The 20,872-nt window shown below is 35.8% G+C and overlaps 3 protein-coding genes across 3 annotated transcripts; 2 read left to right on the top strand and 1 right to left on the bottom strand.

Annotated features, from left to right (window-relative positions):
* The first annotated feature begins 4,651 nt into the window (after positions 1–4,651).
* LOC113520186 (39S ribosomal protein L21, mitochondrial) lies at positions 4,652–6,147 on the top strand. The gene is made up of 2 exons (XM_026905454.3): positions 4,652–4,879; positions 5,609–6,147. The coding sequence occupies exons 1-2, from the start codon at positions 4,822–4,824 to the stop codon at positions 6,082–6,084; spliced, it is 534 nt and encodes a 177-aa protein (XP_026761255.2). The 5' UTR covers positions 4,652–4,821; the 3' UTR covers positions 6,085–6,147.
* LOC113520184 (regulator of telomere elongation helicase 1 homolog) lies at positions 6,141–9,348 on the bottom strand. The gene has a single exon (XM_026905452.3). It carries the CDS (start codon positions 9,146–9,148, stop codon positions 6,224–6,226), a length of 2,925 nt encoding a protein of 974 aa, XP_026761253.2. The 5' UTR covers positions 9,149–9,348; the 3' UTR covers positions 6,141–6,223.
* A 1,356-nt stretch (positions 9,349–10,704) lies between these two features.
* Positions 10,705–19,773, top strand: LOC113520010 (elongator complex protein 2). The gene is made up of 12 exons (XM_052897860.1): positions 10,705–10,960; positions 11,216–11,507; positions 12,032–12,241; positions 13,246–13,467; positions 13,590–13,834; positions 14,022–14,169; positions 15,288–15,482; positions 16,311–16,418; positions 17,275–17,443; positions 17,819–18,083; positions 18,618–18,850; positions 19,617–19,773. Exons 1-12 carry the CDS (start codon positions 10,835–10,837, stop codon positions 19,747–19,749), a joined length of 2,346 nt encoding a protein of 781 aa, XP_052753820.1. The 5' UTR covers positions 10,705–10,834; the 3' UTR covers positions 19,750–19,773.
* The last annotated feature ends 1,099 nt before the right edge of the window (positions 19,774–20,872 follow it).

Here is a 20,872-nt window from a genome sequence, read left to right as displayed (position 1 = left end):
CAATTGCGGCAACTATTAACAAAACCTTCAAGGGAAGCCTTATGTTCAGCCGTGGACAGTTAAAGGCTGATATGATGATGATGATAGAAGGGATGGCCTAACCTATGCCGTGTGACGCGCAATAGAATAGGCCACACCATCCTTTCCCGTGAGTGTCGTAAGAGGCGACTAAGGAAACTTAATAATCGAGGGATAGGCAGCAGCGTCCCTCTTCAAACATCACCGAAAGCCAAACTGCAATCACCTACCCGCCTATTATGCATAGCAATTACTAGAACATTCCCTCCAATTGAAAATTGTCATAAGAAACGAGATTGCTTCTTCAGTTACAGTCTATTGGAGACATGATGAAGATAATGTATGCAATTATAGAGAGGTACTTTAAATTTTATCTTTAAACTAGTCGTATATCTTTAATTTTATCTTTCCTTTATGCTTAATCATTTTATAGTAAAGAAGAATATTTGAATGCTAACAATGATTACCAACATAAAAAAAACATATTTTTTTTATGTTGGTATTACCGAATTGAGTACACCCTTCGTTTTGAAGTCAATTAAAAAAAAAACAAGGTATTATAGTCTATCTATGCCAACTAACACGTAATCAAAATGTTTACTTAGTTATAAGATTCGTTTGATCTCTATTTATACCATGTCTGATAAACAAGGCCAATACGAATTTCAGTTTTACGTAACTAATTCAAATTTTGTTCATAATTAAGTTTAATTAACTCGTAACTTATGTTCGTGTGTGTCACAGTAAAATGAGGACACTAGAACTTTTCGTGAAATATCTAGAAAATTACATAATTACAAAAGATAACAGTATTTAAATCTAATACGTTTTTTTCCAAAAAAATCTTGTGGTAACTATCCAACTATCTAACTATCCACTGCTGAAAATGAAAACCCAACTTATAGGGGGTTTTCGCTAGTAGTTTCTACGTTTGACAGGCAGGTTGGCAACAGCAGTTACGGTTTGGTGGCATTTTAAAAAGGATACCACTGCTCAATCCTCGCCCATTAAGTTCCCTTAATCGCCTCTTACGACACCCACAGGAAAAGATGGGGTGACCCATTCTATGCCGGTAATATACAGCGAGTTACGCTGTATTCAGTAACATATCATTTTACTGTACTGTAGAATGAGAAGGGAAAACTTTATACGAATGTTTACTATATAATAATAATAATTTATTTGCTCGAAATGTGGTACAAATGGTCTTAAATGGTAACTGAGCTACACATTTCGCCTTATCTAAAGGCATACAAATTTTGTCTTAGCACATGTTAGTTAGTTTTTAGTGGCTTACATTTTAAAGTAAAAATTTATCAATTACGTATGTCCAAATAATTATTCTAGTATTCTAGTAGATTCACGCCATATCCCATCCTTCTAATCGAAACAGAACCATGCAAACACAACTGCTTCACAGTTGAAACACGAATGGGACAGAGGTATTCTACAATCTACTAGCTACTGGACAGAAGCTTTTACCAGCGATTTTGTCCACATTACTGGGATATGGTTACTGACCGAGATAGAAAAAAGAATATAATATCCTTCACAATCTCATATAGTACACGTTTATCAAATTTTATAGCGATTGGTTAAACCGTTAAGGTGTTATAAGGTAACGAGCAAACTCACTTTCATATTTATAATATTAGAAAGAACTAATTCAAATTTCTATCAATTAATCGTACGTACAAACAGCCAATAGTATAACATGATAACAAACATAATAACTTTATATTTACTAAATAAACCATAAATCAATTTATACAAAAATTGTTTTTTTTTTGATGGGTGAAAATGGTATGGTAACCCCGCCTGCGCTAACGGGATACGCTGGCGGAGCACCAGTGAAGAGTGATAGATGAGAATGAAAACAGGCCAGTTATCCCATCATGATGAATTCATCAGGAGTTAACAAAATATATATATTAAAAAAAAAAAAAGTTTGATCAACTCACGAAGAAAAAGAACTAACTAAAAAAACTTTGAATAAAAGTCGTCTACTTATTTGTCACGATGACTAAACTGACCAGTTTCCATCCTCTCCTATCTATCATCTCTCACTGGCGCTCCACCAACGTACACCAACATTTTTTTTTTATTTATGTCGCATGTATACCAACATCGCAGGTGGGGTTACCATTCCATTATCATCCATTAAAAAAAAAAAGATCTTAAAACATGGCAACGTACTAACATATGGGCGGTAAAAGTATGTTCCGTGACATCCTTGGAAATTTTCTACCAGCTTGTTAACTACTCTGAGTTCTATTTAAAAGGTTATCAACATGTTCCATGAATTCGTAACATTCCTGGGTATTTAATGAAATCCCTAATATCCTTATTTCACAGCGACATATATATCGCTCATAACATAAACATTTTGAAAGTTATATCGTGAATAATTGCTATATTACAGTAAGGCAATTAGCCAAATGAACTCATCTATAACATTCATCTTCGTTTCTGTTATTATGATTTTGAATTAAATAGGTCAGTTATGTTTACTTCACAGATAGACGGTGCATTTGCACGCACCAGTTGGGGAATTGTTATAATCTAGAAGAGAGCAAGAAAATAAAATTGAAAACGGCTGACCGTTAAAATCGGCGGCAAATATATTTTTTGCCCATGGTAAAATCGCTGGATCGGGCATTAGTAACAAATAAATGTAACAAAGTCACACAGAAAACAATAAAATAGATATATTTTTTTTTTATTTACATCAAGAGGTACACAAAAATTGGAACAACAATAACAAAAAAAATAAACAAATGGACGTTATAGTCTAAAATATATAACAGACAGGTTAACATTCAAAGGTCTCTCAGTAAATAAGTTGTCACAATCTACTTAATTTATGAATTAAAATGTATAGGGGAGAAAGGGATTGTTAGTAATGGAGACTGAGAATCCCATTACTAGCAATATACCCAACCAGGTCGACCTCCTCGCGGTTTTCCCTGGAAATTATCATGGTTAATTCCTGATGAATTCATCATGATAGGCTAACTGGCCTGTTTTCATTCTCATCTATCACCCTTCACTGGTGCTCCGCCAGCGTATCCCATTAGCGCAGGCGGGGTTACCATACCATTTTCACCCATCAAAAAAAAATTAAAATGTATATGCTGGCGAGTGACTAGTGATAGATGAAGATTGTAGTTAGGTTGAATAAGTGGCTGAAATAAGTGGACAGACAGGTCCGTTAGCCTATCGTAACGAATTCCACGAAAGTGAAACACGACGGTTTTCAGAGGAAAGCACATGGAGGTCTACTTGATATAGTACATTACTGCAGCGGCCAGCAACTGAGGCATTGATAGACGAACGTGCAAATGTGGGCCGAGGCGTAGCCGAGACCCACATACGTGAATCCATCAATGCCTAGTTGTGCCAAGGCTTGTATAGTACTTTTCTCAAACAATGCGCGGAAATCAAAAACACAATTTTACTTTTTGAGTTCAATAACGTATAACGAACAATAATAATTTTTCACGCGCCATAATGTTTCTTTGTTTTTTTTTTATCAATAAACAGCTTTCTATTTGCAAGCTACTTCAAAATTTAAATAAAACCTTTTATTAGTTATCTCCTTGGTAGCCATGTTTCGAAGTAAAAAGTCATTCCATTTTTAAATTACAGGACAAATATGAGTTTACATAGTAATTTATCTGGCCGCAAAACACGACAGATATGGATTTTCATACAACTTCTGCCGGCCGCTGCTCGCATGTACCTGGCCAATACGGCAATTTTGATTTATCTCAAAGAAGATTGTCAAAATAATGCTCACATTTCCAAGCATGTTTGGGAAAAGTTTATTATTAGTAAATAAGTAGTTAGATCCCCGTTAGTCACGATCGTTTTCCCTTCAGATAAGTCAGTCGACCTATAGTACCATATTTACCAGTAGCTAACTATTATATATTAAATTTAAACCTGATTACGAAAAATTTGAACCTTTCGTGAGAAACAAGCAGTGAAAAATTATTTTTTTTAATTCTTTTTGTTTTATGATATAATAATTGACATGGAATGATACTAGTAATTTGCATTTCGTAGCATTTTATGCTCTCTTTTATATGAAATTGTCGGTTTTGTTTCAGAACTTAGAAAATAATTTTAGAATTATAGAATTATGCCCAAATAAACAATTCAACATTTTGCATTTATAATGTAAAATAAGTCACAATTTGACTTTCAATTATTTTCTTAAATTATATTGCAAAGAAACCATTTAGTGTAAAAGGATCAATTTAATAGAAAACCTAGTAACTTCATGTCCACCGAATTTAATTATTTTACATTTATTTCAATATAAATCCGTAAACTGACAAGCGACCCATATCAAATAATAATATGATATTGTCGCGTTTCTAGAAATAAAACAAAGCTAGTTCATCTTCTTTATCTTACAAATAACAAGATATGAATACGTGTACTATGTTCATATTTTCGATTGTTGCCACATAAAAAATTTACAATTGACTGACAAATAACATTTTCAAAAATTCCAGACAAATTATCTTTTTGAAGACTAGGCAGCATGGTCTCCGACCTTAGCCTGTTCCAAACGGAACAAACGTACTAAAAAAAAAAAAAAAAAAACATTTTCAAATGTCAAAAACATTCTTTTGAGGTTATGTTATTTGCCTCTCTTTTGTGGTAGTACTATTTTGTAATATCTTTTAAAGAATATTCCTTTTGTAATTTCGATTCGCGTTTAAACTGCAACCTATGATTATTATTATGAGCAAAACTTTTCGAGCAATTGAATATTAATATAATAAACAAGAAATGTCTATAATAAGAACTGGATTGCAAAGATTTGCTAATATATTTAGTACTGGTCCAGGTAACATTTCTTTCTTGTATTACTGACAAAATTTAACCTGTGCTGTATTTGCCATTAGACCGTATAGGTTGCTACCTATGATTGGCAGATACAAGGTAGATTTTGCAAACATAGATTCATATAAACTTTTAATTCATTTTTCATTTTACACTTTTATTTAATTATTCAGTCAAACACTGCAATAACTACCTTACCTACCCATATACATAACTATCAACATAATCTAGCTAAATAAATACTCCTTCCTTTCTAGAAGGACAGCAGTACTTCAAATAGCCTAGAAAAATATAAATGTGGCACTGGCTTTTAACTTTGCGTTGCTACTGTGATTTTCAATTTTTTTATGCCACAAAGGTAACAGATGGCTCATCTGATGGTAAACGGTTACTGTAACCTATGCCTACAAATACTCAGGATGTCATGTATGTGTTGCCAACTCTGAAGAAACCTTAATGTACCCTTTTTGAAAAACCCCATACTGTAGTCTCTAGGGAAAATCTTTGTAGGGAGCTCATTCCACAACCTGAAGGTTCAGGGAAGAAAATTCTTTTAAAACTACTGTACATAACCATGTTTTAATGCAAAAATTTCAATATTACAGCATGTTTTATGTATTTAAAATTTCACACAAATCCATTCAAGCAAACTTGTCCAAGTCCAATTTTGAGATTAATATTTTTAGTAATGTGTGACACAATTACAAATAAATGTTAAATTTATTCATTCCAGGGGGTATCTTATCAAGATTTGTAACAAGTCTAGCACCAGAAGAAAACAAATCTACACCAAAAACAACTAAAGATGTGATTGCCACTTGCAATAAATTAATAGAAGAAAATAAGTCAAGAAATTTTGCTATTATTCATTTGCTGGGAAAACAGTGGCGTGTGACAGACGGTGACCTTCTTGTGGTAGAAGGTTATTGGCCACCAAATATCGGAGATCAAATAAAATTAGAAAAGGTGTTACTTGCTGGATCAAAGGACTTTTCTCTGATTGGTCGACCACTTGTACAGCCAGGACTAGTTAATGTGACAGCCACAATAATCTCCAAGGGCCTCTCACACACACGAACACATTTCAAAAAGAAGAGGAGGAAGCAATATATGAGAATCAACTTCCAGAGAGCACAGCAAACAATGCTTCGAATAAACTCAGTTGAAATTGCTAATAAGATCAATGAGCCTGCTAAAAATGTATTTTAAAAATAATACTAAGTATGCAACTACTGTACCTATGAATAGTCAATAAAACTAGTTAATAGTTCATATTTTTTTATTATTTCACATTCATATACATTATAAATTAAATTATATTATTTATCTAGAAACTTCATGTCAGTCATTAAAATTTTACATTATCACAGTACTCTTGAAAAAGATTTTTATGTTCATCTTTTAAAAATCTTTTCATACCTTTAAATAAATAAAACATTTTCCTATTTTCCATTATGCTTTTTAAAATATTTATAAACTGTGTATAGTCACCATCTTTCTTATACGCAGAGATAGATAACTGAAACTGTTTGTATTGATCTGCTTGGAGTAATGTTTTAATTTCTTTTACAAAATCTATTAGTGAAGTAGGTGCTATTTTTTCTACAGGATCACCCAATATTTCAGAACTTCTCAGGTTTTCCTCAAATCCAAATGGTTTAATTTTTAATTTCTTTTTCTTAGCCATTACTACATCTTGAATTTCAACAATATTCCTTTTGTGAATATTGACTAGAGATTGTGATGTTGACTGACCAGATTCATTATTGCAATCTAATGCACTGAATAAATCCTTTGCTTCTTTCAGTTTAAATTCATTCATATATGTAGACTGTGCATTCTTGTAAAAATCCATCGAAAAATTTGCATACACTTCATTTGAATTGGGATATTGATTTACTACTTTTTTACTAGTACTTTTGTGTAAGACTCTAGAATTGGTGGTAGGAAATGATACCCCAGTGACATTAGTAACCATGTTTTCCTTGTAACCTATATTTGATTCATGAGGCAACAAAGGCTTCAGTTTTGGAGGTGGTAATGATGATTCTGCATTTTTGAAAAATCTGCATATCTCACTGACTGTCTCTCCGAACTTATTAGATACATTAATATGATCTCTTAACCAAGCAGACAATTGGCTTTTCAGTTTTGGACTATTAAATCTACTATCACAAAGTAAGATTGCACCATAATCATTTTGATGCCTAATGACTCTGCCTATAGCTTGGTTCACTGCCCTTGTGGCTTCTAAAGAATACCACTCATCTCCAGAAAGAAAATCTTTTTCCTTTGTACGAAGTTCTTCCAAATATTTTTTCTTTAAGATTATTCTAGGATCTCGAAGTGGTGGAAATGGTAATCCAGTAATAATAACAGCTCTTCCATTCATATCAGCAAAATCTAAGCCCTCAGAAACTTTACCTCTACAAACTGCCAAAAAACAAGCCCCTTTAGTACTGGGGTCACTTATTTTTGAATAGTAATCATTTATTACAGTATTAAATGTATCCTTTCTCTGTGGCTCAACAAAAATTGGTTTTATATTATTTATACTTGACCAAATTCCTTCTGCTTGCCACATTTCCTGGCATTTTGACATAATAGGATATGATGGGAAAAACACCAAAAGTCCATCTGGCACAACTCGACAAAAACTTAATATTGTTCTACCTAGAGAAGAAATATATTTAGGATTGTCTCTATTCTGATAACTTGAATTTAGTTGTGTACAATCAGGACCCTGGCTAATAATTTTTACACATATTTGATTACTCTTGATTATATGAGGATTTTCCAACTGTACCCCAATAGGAATACCCAATTCTGATATTAATGGTTTCAAAGGTGCTAAAGTACCACTGGTCAATATTATACTTCTGACGTTTTGTTCTACTAATTGTTTCATACCAAAACCAGGACTAAAGCACCAATAACTTAATACACGTTCTGCAGTTTTAGAATTTGTTGCTTTCAAAGTTCCCCAGCTGTCTGACTTTTTATGATTCTTTTTATCTTCCACTTGTATGTGAACTTTATAACACAATTTAACTCTCTCTTTATAAGCATGAGTTGTACCACTGTATACAACATTTAATAAATCAACAATTTTCTGCAACCCAACACCCTTGCGCTGAAATGGAGATGCACTAGCAGTTGACAAATATTGAATGAGGTTACCTATTAATGTTATAACAGCCATTTGATTATGATCCTTGATTTCAGCTTTTGATAGCAGTTCAAATATAAATCCACCTGGGTAAGTAGCACCTTCACTGCCCACATTAATTTCATCAATTGCTTTCTCCAATGCCAACATCATTTCTTTTAATACACACAAGTCATCACATGTAAAATCTTTAGCCTGACTATTTTCAACAGTTGCCTCCATTTGGTCCTCACTATTCTCACTGAATGATCTCATGACATGGGTTATTTCATCAATACAAAGAGCAACATCAGTTGTTCTAACCTGCAATGATGCTGACTCCTCACACATCTTTTCAACATTATGAGCTTCATCCAGTATCACAATATTATTCATAAGCTCCACACCATTGGCTTTTCTTGATTTAGGATCTAAGATATAATTATAAGGCATAAATACAATATCTGCGTCTTGCTTCAATTCCTTTGACAAATAATAGGGACAACATTTTAACTTTTTTCCTACAGTCACTAAGTCTTCTATGTCCAATATATCATCACCTTTCACAGCTCTATCATCTTTTTTGGACTCAACATTGTTATAGAAATGACAGGTTCGAGATTTAACCTTCAACTGGCACATGTGAACCTTATTAGTATTGTTGGTCTCCTTCGAAACTTCTGGATGTATACACATTTGATCTCGAGAGCCCAGAACAGCAGCTTTTACATGTCTATAGCTAGATCTTTTCAACTCTTGCATAGCCTGAGTAAGCTGTGAATGAGTTCGAGAAGAATAAATAATTTTAGGCATTCCCCACGACACATTATCCTTTCCTTTCCCCGCACCTGACTTTAAACTATCTTTCAAAGGCCCACTGAAACCGCTGTGCTCCGAAAAATTGCCAATTTGCGCGTTCATTTGTAATTGAGCCTTTTTTACCAATAACCATGCCAAAGATGAACAAAGTAAACTCAAAGTCTTTCCTGTTCCTGTAGGAGACTCCAACAAAGCATTAGTATTGTTTTGTAAACTTTCAATTACTTTTTCCATATATGTTTTCTGTACCTCATACGGTTCAAATGGAAAATTAACCGGTATACCAGCTATCATTACTTCCGGCATTTTATATGATTAAATACCACTGACAAAATAATTTTCAATATATTATTATTATTATTAAAACATGTTATTTTATAAAAACAGTCAATTACAAATTAATAATTAGAATCAACTAGTGTACTGTTTGTTTATATTAATAAATTTATTAAATAGAAGACAGAAAAAAAGTTGAACCACTTGTCACTAAAAGATAAGACATAAAGGATAAGACAGCGCACTCCATACAAGCTATGTAAAACGACTTGGTCAGAAATATCTCACCAATTTACAAAAATTCTCCTTTATTCTCATTATGTTGGCCAGCCTGATTTTCACAAAGGAAACAAATAAGTTATAATTATATTATAGTTTGATAGTAGAAACGCGAATCATATGATAAAAAAAATATAAAATTATATGTTCCATTGCATATTCCGATGAATATTTATTTAGCAAAAATAAAACAAAAGATAACTTTCTTAAATATATTTATTATTTTGTCCAATATTACCAAATCAAAATTTTGTAATATTATTGATATTAAACACAAGTTTTCAACACTTCTCGTATTATCTGGTTACTTTCTAGAGTAGACCTCGTCGTAATTTCCATGTCAAAATAAAAAGTAACATTAAATACAAAATTAAAACTGTTCCACTAATAGTTTAGATGGCAGCCATTTACATAACAGTATTTTTATTAGTTAAATTGCCACTATTGTGAGTTCCTCTTTTATCTAAACGTTGGCGTGATGTTACTGTTACCTGACCAAATTCATGCATTAAAAACTAGTATGGAAGTTACGCAAGATTGTACTCCATGAACATTTTACCGCCAAAATAATAGATACGTTCCGTTTCCATAATCTATAAGTTATAATAAATCTGTAGTGAGGTCAATTCTGTACATGAAATATATTGCCAAAATAACTATCAGGGGAGGATTAGTGATCGATACTAATGTCAAAAATGCAAACAGTAAAATTTTTGTCTGTCTGTTTGTATGTTCGTTAAGAAACAAAAACTACTCGACGGATTTTAACGAAACTTGATACAATTATTCTTCATACTCCTGGGCAGGTTATAGTATATTTTTCTTTACGTTACGATCAATAGAAGCAGAGCAGTGAAGGGAAATGTTAAAAATGTCCACCCGCGCGACGTCGGGCCGGCCGCTAGTCTTAAAATAAAATACACGAGATAAAGCTAAAATTTATATTTATGATCTATCGACTATTATTATAACTATAGAGATAATAATTATTAAAATATATTATTACTTTTTAGTGTTATATATACACTGTTGTTGTTGTTTGTAGTTATAAATACTTATCAAGTTATTTAATATAAATCGATTATTAAAATTTATTGAAATTAACCAAGTAAACGTGATTTTGATTTTGTGTTATACAGATGTCACAATTTCCCATACTGAGTATCTAAGTTAAGCTTCATCTATTTTTAATTGATTAAATTGACATTTTTGTCTGCTTTATTTTATTTATTGATAATATATGGAGGCTATTAAAAAGATTTTAAATGTTACTTCATAGTCACTAGTGACTTTGACATTTTGCTCGCGAAGCCGTCAATTTGTTAAAACGTCGTCACCATATGACATACAATAATAATAACCTATAAACTTAATTAATTAAAGTTTAAAAATTATTGAATAAAACTGTTTATTCCATGTGAATTTACATCTTAAAATATGAAAGTGTCTGTGGACCAAGTATACACATCAGTTGCCTGCAATCGCATACCAGAAATAGTTGATTGGAACAACGAAGGAATTATTTGTTTTGGTGCAACAAATGCTGTTGTTATTTACGATACAGTATGATCAGTTTTAAATAATACATAAGTTTTACAAATTTCAACTTTTTTGAACAATTTTTTTTATACAACTATGATCAGGAAACAGACTGAAGCCTCATTTTATGCACCATTGACATTACAAGAATACACTAATAATTTCTTATTTCCACATGTTAGATGTGTACACTGTTTTAAAACGATATAATATTGGTATTACGTACTTTTTAATTCAATTTTTAAACATACTTTTTTTTAATTAATTTAATTTTTTTAGACTGTAAAAGGCAAAGATCCTCTCACTACACTCTGCCATCATCGATCCATAGTGAACTCAGTTAAGTGGATCCATAAAGTTAATGGTTCATGTACAGAACTGGTATCATGTTCTGCTGATAAGACTGGTGCCATATGGAGTTTAGAAGATGGAGTGTGGAAGGTGACAAGCACACTCACAGGCCATACAGATGGTGTTACTTGTGTTTCTGCTGTTTACACAAGAGAGAATGACTTAGTAGTATATACTGCATCTATAGATTCCACTATCAGAGTATGGGAGAGGTGTAATGGTATGTTATTATATTTGATAATAAAAATTATTAAGAGTTTTATAAAACAAATAATTAAAAAAAAAGTAGTCTAGTTAAAAAGTTTACCCTTCTTTGCATATTGGTGGAAATTTCCATCATAACATTGAATGCCCAAAAATTATATAAAAGAACAATTTTACATTAAGTTGATCATGTCTGGATACCTTTTTAATGTCTATTGCAGAAAAAAAAACCATAGCTGTCAAATTTATTTTTTAACCATTTTTCCTTTAATTTTGAAATGAATTGTATCACCTTGATTTATATGACCAATAAAAAAAAAATGCAAAAAAGGATTAATGTTGCTGCTGTTAAAATTTAATTAAAGGTAAATACTTTTTAGTTTTGTTTAATAATAATAATTATAAAGTCTCATAATTTTATTAACAGTCATCATCACTGTTATCATCTTATCACCCATTAACTGTTCATTGCTGAACATAGCCCTTCACCTATAGGGGACCAGTAATTGACAATAGGAATAATAGACATTTTTTTTTCAGGCACTACAACACACAGACAAACAATAGACCTACACTCTGGTCTATGCCTCACATTGCATGCTCATCTACTGCCGGTAGTGAACAAACCGGTACTGTTCAGTGCACTGGACGATCACAAGATACATATATTCGCTGGTGATGACTATCACAGAGTACACACACTTGTTGGACACGAAGATTGGGTGAGGGGATTAGATGTTTTGGATATTGGTAAAGTCTATATTTTTAACTATCATAATATTGTTACGTATTACTGTTATTACTAATGTAAAATTATTCATATGTAGATTTTTTTTGAGTCGGCCTTTACAGGCGAACACAGAACACTTTCTCAAAATGTCATTACAATTTCGTCAATGGTTTAAGAATGCCTTGAGGATAAATATACAAACATTTTTTTATTCTAATAGGTGTAATATTATTATTAATATTATAAATATCCTTTATAGCACTAAAACATACAGTAGTAATAATGACGGAAACAATTTAAGTAAAAAAATACTAAATAGTAAAATATAAATATATAAGTTTTTAACACGTTCGGTGCGAGTGTCGAGTATGCCTCGACGGAGCTTATCCCTTCCCCCGGCCTACCGCCGAGGGTGCCTCGACGCTGGGTTTTTCATTTCAAATCCCGCCAAGGAAATTCCTTTGCTGGCGCGTGTGCCGACTACGCCTCGACAAAGCTTTTTTTAATTGAAAAACGTAATTATAATTTTTTTAAATATTTTATATGTGTATTTGGGTGCAGAAGGAATATTTTAAGAAAAAAAAAGTGCTCGCATTTCGGAAGACCCCGGCAAATACAGTGCCGCACCGAACGTGTTAAACATGTTTCAATGTTTATTACCTCATTATAATGCAATCGTTGAATTAATAAATACATAGATACCCTTTATTGTTTCGTCCAAAAGATTACAGTAGTAAACTTATTATAAATAGATACAAACAATTTCAAATAATATTCACACTAAAAAAACAATAGGTGGCCTTATGGCTAAAAGTAAGCGTGAGCAGTGTTGCCATTCCATTATTAAGGATTAAAAAATGTAGTAGTATGAGGCATTTATTATTTTATTATTATATATTCAGGTTTTATTATTATTTATATAGATAATTTATTATTTATTTAGGTTTAGGTACATTTCACTAGTCTTATTAGAATCCAATAAGACAAGCCTGTCACTATAAAAATATATACTAATATTCCACAGATAATTCCACAATATTATTGGCATCCGCCTCCCAAGACACGTACATCAGACTGTGGCGAATCCAGCATCATGTCGAAGAGCCCACAACAGGCGGAATTCGAGTTGAACAGAAACTGTTCGTGGCTCATGAAACCAACTGGTCGGTGAAGCTGGATGCAGTGCTGGCGGGACACGAGGGATGGGTGTACGGAGTGCAGTGGCATCCATGTAGATCTGATAAAGGTAGGAATTATTAGCATTGCTGTGGAGAAACCTTATTAAAATTTCAAAGCAAATTATAAAGTCTATTTGCATAGTGTAAAAACTCTTAAACTGAAATAATTTTATTATATTGTTTTTCACAGATACAAACAAAAGATTGCCAGTGTTCAGACTTCTGTCCTCATCTCTGGATAAAACACTTATAGTGTGGGAGCCAGACTCATCCCCTACACGTGGTGAGGGAGAGGGCGCGTGGGTGGAAAGGATACGGGTGGGCGAAGTGGGTGGGAATGGTCTAGGGTTCTATGGCAGCAGGTTCGGACCCAATGGGAAATCATTCATGGGACATGGGTACAATGGATCATTCCATATTTGGTCAGTCTGTGAGGTAAGCAATGTTTTAAAATAGTCCCATAGTGATAATAAAATGTATATATATATATATATATATATATATATATATAAATAAGTTAATAACAATGTTAGCAAAGGCGAACATATCTCTAAAAGAGATTTCTTCAAGTTAACCTAAAACAGTGTCATAGGAAGTAATCTTTCCTTCTGGAACATTCCAGGAGACAGGCCAGTGGGAGCCTCAGGTGGTATGCGGCGGCCACTTCGGAGGAGTACAAGCCGTGCGGTGGGAGGCACGCGGCCGCTACCTGACCAGCGCCGCCGCCGACCAGACCACGCGCCTGCATGCACCTTGGCTGCTGCCTAATGGTAAGACATTACTACCGTATTGCCAACTCTTGCAAAATAGGGGAGGGAGGGATTGTAAGCAATGGAGTTTAACAGCCCATCATTGCTAGCAATATGCCCTATCAGGTCAACCTCCACGTGGTTCCCCCTGGAAACCACCGTGAGCAATTCTCGTTGAATTCATCACGATGGACTAACTGACCTGTTTCATCCTTACCTATCATCCTTCACTGGTGCCCCGCCGGTGTATGCCGATAGCGCGGGTCGGGTTACTATATCATTATCACCTATAAAAAAACTCTTGTAAAATAGCAAGAAAGGACTTGTTAGCAGTGCAGACTACAGATCGCATTGCTAGCAATATACCTAGTCAGATCGACCTCCACATGGCCCCCCCCTTAAAACCTACGTGCTGAATTCCAAGTATATTTATCATGACGGGCTAACTTTTCATTGTCACCTGTCATCCCTTACTGGTGCCCCGCTAGTGTATACCGTTAGTGCAGGAGGGGTTACCATTCCATTATCATCCATTAAAAAATCCTTGTTACATACATATTTTGAATATAATTTCATGATATAAATTCTAACTTATAAAATTTTCATAGTTCTACCGCTTGTATAAAACTGTGCTCAGAGGAATTGTTTAACATGATGCCCGCAGCCACCTTTTACCATCATACTACTTACCAACGACAGGGAATTCCGCCTCATACCTTAAAATAGGATAGTTGCATACTACGCGGTTTCAGAGACGCTTCATTCCAGGAGTGAACTTTCTGACGAGGTTTTCCCAAGACAGCATGGAGTTCTTCAAAACAGGAGTAAAATAAAACAGTAATTTACAAGTTACTTTTTTATTTTAATATTGTTTTTGTTTTCTATTTATTTGCTCATCACGTTGCACTGTCAAATTATATTTTCTGTTATTGCTGTCTATGGTCAAGTCCGCCATTTACACTATGTAGGTGTATTAAAGTTTCATAAATAAATAAAAAGGTTTCTTCAGAGTTGGCAACACCATTGGGGTCATAGACTACAGTAACTGCTTACCATCAGGTGGGCTGTGGGTTGTATGCTTGTTTGCCATGTCAATGCTATAAAAATAATTAATAAAAATTGTTCCATCCATATTACAGGTCAAGGTACAGAATGGCATGAAATCGGCCGTCCCCAAGTGCACGGGTACGATATGGCGGGCCTGGCAATAGTATCCAGCACTGTGTACGCATCAGCGGCCGAGGAGAAGGTGATCAGGGTGTTTCGCGCGCCGCACAACTTCCTGCAGAACTTTAAAAATATCGTGGGAGAAGAGCTGGATGGTGACACGGAAGGTAAGATTGTATTAAATAAATAAATATATATTAAAAATAAATATTGGCCAAATACCTAACCTGCTGTATGGTCCCGGCATAGAATAAACCGTCCCTTTCAGGTTGACCTCCACGCGGTTCCCCCTGGAAACCATCATGTTTAATTCTTGTCGAATTCATCATGGTGGGCCAACTAACCTGCATTCATTCTCACCTATCATTTTCCACTGGTGCCTCGTCGGTGTATACCGATAGCGCGGGCGGGGTTACCAATTCATTTTCACCCAATAAAAAAAAAGACCATCCCTTCCATTGCCGTGGGCGTCGTAAGAGACGACTAAGGGAGGGCGAGGGATGGGCAGCAGCGTCCCTCTTGAAACATCAACTGTAACTCCTCATTTATGGGGCAGGCTTATGTTTAGCAGTATACAAGTAATGGGTGTATTTTGTTTTCTGTCGATTCCTGTCTATAAGAGCCATGGATATGGTACAGCAGGACTATCTGACACAGGCTTTAGTAAGCCAATCTTATATATTTTTTTAATGGGTGATAATGGAATAGTAACCCCGCCTGCGCTATCGGGATACGCTGGCGGAGCACCAGTGAAGGATGATAGGTGAGAATGAAGCAGGTCAGTTGGCCCATCGTGACGAATTCAACAAGAATTGTTCACGATGGTTTCCAGGGGAAACCACGTGGAGATCGACCTAATAGGGCATATTGCTAGCGATGGGGCTGTCAAACTCCATTGCTAACAATCCCTTTCCCCCCGCCAATCTTATATTGTTATTTTTTTTCGTTTAAGAAATAAACTTGTTTTTAATTTTTTTTTTACATATATTAAACAGGCCCAGAGGGCGCGTCGGTGCCGTCACTGGGCCTCTCCAACAAGGCGGTGTTCAACGACACCGAGCAGGCAGAGGACGACGGGTACTTCGTGCCTGTTGACCTGAAAGGTGAGTGCGGTCGGCATAGAAAACCCTGATCTAATCAGAGTCATGTTAAAAAGAACATGGCATATAGCTAAGTGGCATCATTTTAGTGTTTTTTTTTTTTTTTACTTTTTGTTCATTTCTGTTTATTAAATATTTTTATGTAATCAAGTGTGAATTAAGCACTAAATAAATATTTTTTTCTTTCTTTTTATTTCTTCTTTAATACATCTACATTCTTTTTTTATATCTAGTAAAAAATCTTAGTACATAGTTTGTACCAAAGTTCTAAAAAGTAACTATTTTTTTTATGGATGAAAATGGTATGGTAACCCCGCCTGCGCTAACAGGATACGCTGGCGGAGCACCAGTGAAGGGTGATAGATAAGAATGAAAACAGGCCAGTTAGCCCATCATGATGAATTCATTAGGAATTAACCATAATAGTTTCCAGGGGGAACCGCGAGGAGGTCGACCTGGTTGGGTATATTGCTAGCAATTGGATTCTCAGTGTCCATTACAAACAATCCCTTTCCCCACAAAAGTGCCTATTAGATACCAATAAGTTACTTATTACATTTAGGTATAACTACATAAATTTAAGTTTGAAAAGGTACAATCAAACATACATGGCTGTTAAGCCTGTCTCCCGTTGATTAATTCAAATGCTCGCCCTTTATAGGCACTTTTAATTTGGCCCTTATTTTAATTTATAAAGATTTTAAGATATTAGCCAATTATGTTGAAATGGCTGACCCAATTTCGTTCAAATCCGTCCAGATATGAACGAAATTGGGTACACTGGGTACATTCTAAGTTAACGTATAAAATTCCTCTTGCGTGTGGAGATACGAAGGCTCATCTCCCGGATGGTTCACAGCGCCACCTACAGAGGAGACGCTGCAGCAGAACACGCTGTGGCCGGAGACGCACAAGCTGTACGGGCACGGTTACGAGGTGTACGCGCTGGCCGCCACCACCACCAGCCCCGGGCTGCTTGCCTCCGCCTGCCGCGCCACCACCGCCGAGCACGCCGCCGTACTCATTTGGTACTCATTTTTAGTAACTGACAAGCATATGTGTATTAAGTGTAGAAAGAGGATGCTGGCTAGGCCTTTTTAGAGTTTCATACCTCAAAAGTGTGTAATACTGTGTGGTCCCGGCATAGAATAAGCCTCTCTTTCCCGTTGGTGTCACAAGAGTTGAATAAGGAAGAGCGAGGGATAGACAACAGCGTCCCTCTTAAAACATCTCCAAAGCGTGAATGGCGTGAATTTACTGGATACAGAGGAATAACACCTCAGTCACGATCAATAGGAGCAGTGAAGGGAAATGTTAAAAATGTCCACCCGTGCGACGCGGGGACGGGCCGCTAGTCTACAGTATTTCTGACAAATAAATTTCATTCCATTTCATTTCAACAGGGAGACAAGCAACTGGCAGCAAATACAGAAGCTCGTCTCGCATCAGCTCACGGTCACGCAGCTCGAGTTCTCGCCAGACGGCCTCCGCCTACTGTCAGTATCGCGCGACCGTCGCTGGACCTTATACCAGAGGCAGGAAGGTTCGAAGTGGTTTGACACGGTCGCCACTACCGACAAGAGTAACGGAGTCCACGCGAGGATCATATGGTGCTGTGCGTGGGCGCACGACGGCCGCGTGTTCGGTACTGGCTCCAGGGACGGGAAGGTGGGTATCTCTATCGAGAAGTCAATAGAATATTTTTTTTTATACTTAGCTTTTTTCATAATTGGGCATTTATACTTAATTTACCAGAGGAAGACTTTGTACAAAAGTCGATTACTGTATTCTGCAGTATTTGTAAGGTTTCTTTCAGATTGTTTTTTTTATGCCACTGAGGTGGCAAACAAGTATACGGCCCACCTGATGATAAGAGGTTACCATAGCCTATGAACACCTGCAATGCCAGGTTATTACCCGCGCGTTGCCGACCTCAAAGAAATCGCGCTTGTGGGAGGAAGCATCTCTGAAACTGTACTATAGGCAAACATCCAAGCTCTAAAGTATAGAGGTACGGTTTGAAGGGTGGGATATGGCGTGAATTTACTGGGTACAAAGGAATAACACCTGAGTCTTCAGGAATGGCAACGCATGGGGGGTATCATGGGCGAAACAGTATACTCTGTTATGTCCATGGTACTAAGGCTGATATGATACGCTCGTAAGGGTGTATAATTAATATTTTAATTTCTAATTGTGTAGGTGTGCGTGTGGTCGAAAACGGAATGTCAGCCGAATCCACAGTCGTCCCTCGGGCAGTACGCGCTCCATGGCAAGCCTCTCGAACTGGCCAACACATCAGTAACGGCTCTAGCATTTGCACCGACGCTACTCGGTGACGCTAGAGTGGTCGCCACCGGGTTCGAATCCGGCGTCGTGAGATTGTACAGTTTTCAAACTGACGGATGGAGTTTATTGTACGAATTGAATAACAGGTGCGTACTCGATTGTTGGCCGTGTGGTCCCGGCATAGAATAGACCAGGGGTTCCCAAACTTATTTTGTCTATTGCCCACTTTGAGAATAAATTGTTTTTTAACGCCCCCATTTTTTCACCTACTTCAAAATTACTATTACTTCAAGATCAACAAATCATCCTCCAAGTCTCTACACAACGCCCTCATTTTTTTTCTGGATCTCTTACCGCCCCCCTTTAGGTTTGCAGCGCCCACAAGGGGGCGTTATCGCCTACTTTGGGAAAGGCTGGAAAAGACCATCCCTTCCTTTCCCATGGGTGACGTGAGAGATGACTAAGGGAGTTTAATTGTAGAGAGATAGGGAACAGCGTCTCTTTTAAAAAACCACTAAAAGCCTATTTTTTTTTAATGGGTGATAATGGAATGGTAACCTCGCCTGCGCTATCGGTATATGCTGGCGGGGTACCAATGAGCAAAGCTCAGGTGAAGGTGAGGATGGAAAGACAGGTCAGAGTCAGCCCATCGTGATGAATACACCTGGAATTCAACACGATGGTTTCCTGGAGAACCACCTGGAGGGCGATAGGGTATACTTTTTTTTATACAACTTAGAATGGCAAAAAAGCTGACGGCCCACCTGATGGAAAGTGGCAACCGTCGCCTATAGACATGAGCAGTACCATGAACATAACAGACTCACCTGCTTAATGGTAGATACACGTGTGAGACAAAACTTATTAACTTATTATTAATTACTAATTTATTGACCAATGTTTCGTTCACAGCGCGGCTCACCATCTCACAGTGAAGCAGTTGGCATTCCGCCCACGACACGAGGACGGCGACGACAAGCGGCTACTGTTAGCGAGCTGTGGCAGCGACCATCTCGTCCGGATACACAGCGTTGCGATATCTTGACCGCAATAAACATGTTGATGTCCATTTGTGTTTTATTTATTCATTTCTTAGATTCGATAGAGCATCGAGCCTCAAAAATGGCTGACTCGTTTTCTTTTTTGTCAGTGTTCTATATACTTACGCATAAAATGTATCTTGACGTATTATTTAATAAATTAAGTGTTTATAAATTAAAAAGATGCAGAAATTATAAGACAAAATAAATGTAGAAGTTACAAAGGAATGACTCATAACTATTTATGACGCAAAATTTTATGATAAAGTTGAGCCGCTTTTCTCGAAGCATTTCTTCTATGGCAACACTATTTATATAATCTAAGATTCAGTTATAATCATTCACAATTGGCAGTATATAAAATATATATCCTATTACCTCTCACTTTAGTACTATTTTCCTGTGTTCTCTCTTCGTTTTCCTTCGTCATTTTTTTTTTCTGTTGTATGTGTGCTGTTAAGTATGTGTATGTTATGTATATATTTAATTGTGTATATATTATATATGTATGTGTATATATGTTTGTATATGATAATATTTATATAATAGTGCGCCCCCTACCCTTTGTCTTTTTCTCAATGTCCTCTACCCAAAGGTTGTCTGGACGAGATTGCTTAGCGATAAGGCCGCCTTTTGCATCACTTCTCATTAATATTTACTGTATTTGTTATTTCTCTTTTTACTTGGTATAATAAAGTGTTAAATAAATAAATAAAATAAATATTTAATAAAATGATAATATACCAATTAATATTCGGTCACCGTTTAGGTCCCGGCATAGAATAGGCCACCCCTTCCTTTCCCATGGGTGACGTAAGAGGCGACTAAGGGAGGGCGAGGGATGGGCATCGTCCCTCTTAAAATATGCTCAAAAGCTTAACTGCTGTTGCCAACCCGCCTGCCAAGCGTGACAACTATTGACAAAACCTCTTATGAGGAAAGCTTATGCCCAGCAGTGGACAGTTAACGGCTGAATTATTGTGATTATTTCTTTTTATTATTAACTAATAAGAATCGTCAAAACTATATTCCAATATTTGTCCGTATGTTTATCCGGAACCACGTTAAAAATATTGTACCAAATGATATGCGATTTTCGCACTTTGAACTTAAAAACGTGTTTTAATA

The sequence above is a fragment of the Galleria mellonella genome, unplaced genomic scaffold (genome assembly GCF_026898425.1).
Source record: "Galleria mellonella isolate WM207_F2 unplaced genomic scaffold, CSIRO_AGI_GalMel_v1 utg103, whole genome shotgun sequence".
Lineage (NCBI taxonomy): Eukaryota > Metazoa > Arthropoda > Insecta > Lepidoptera > Pyralidae > Galleria > Galleria mellonella.
Note: the sequence above shows the minus strand (reverse complement) of the source record. Positions and strands in the feature narration are given on the sequence as shown.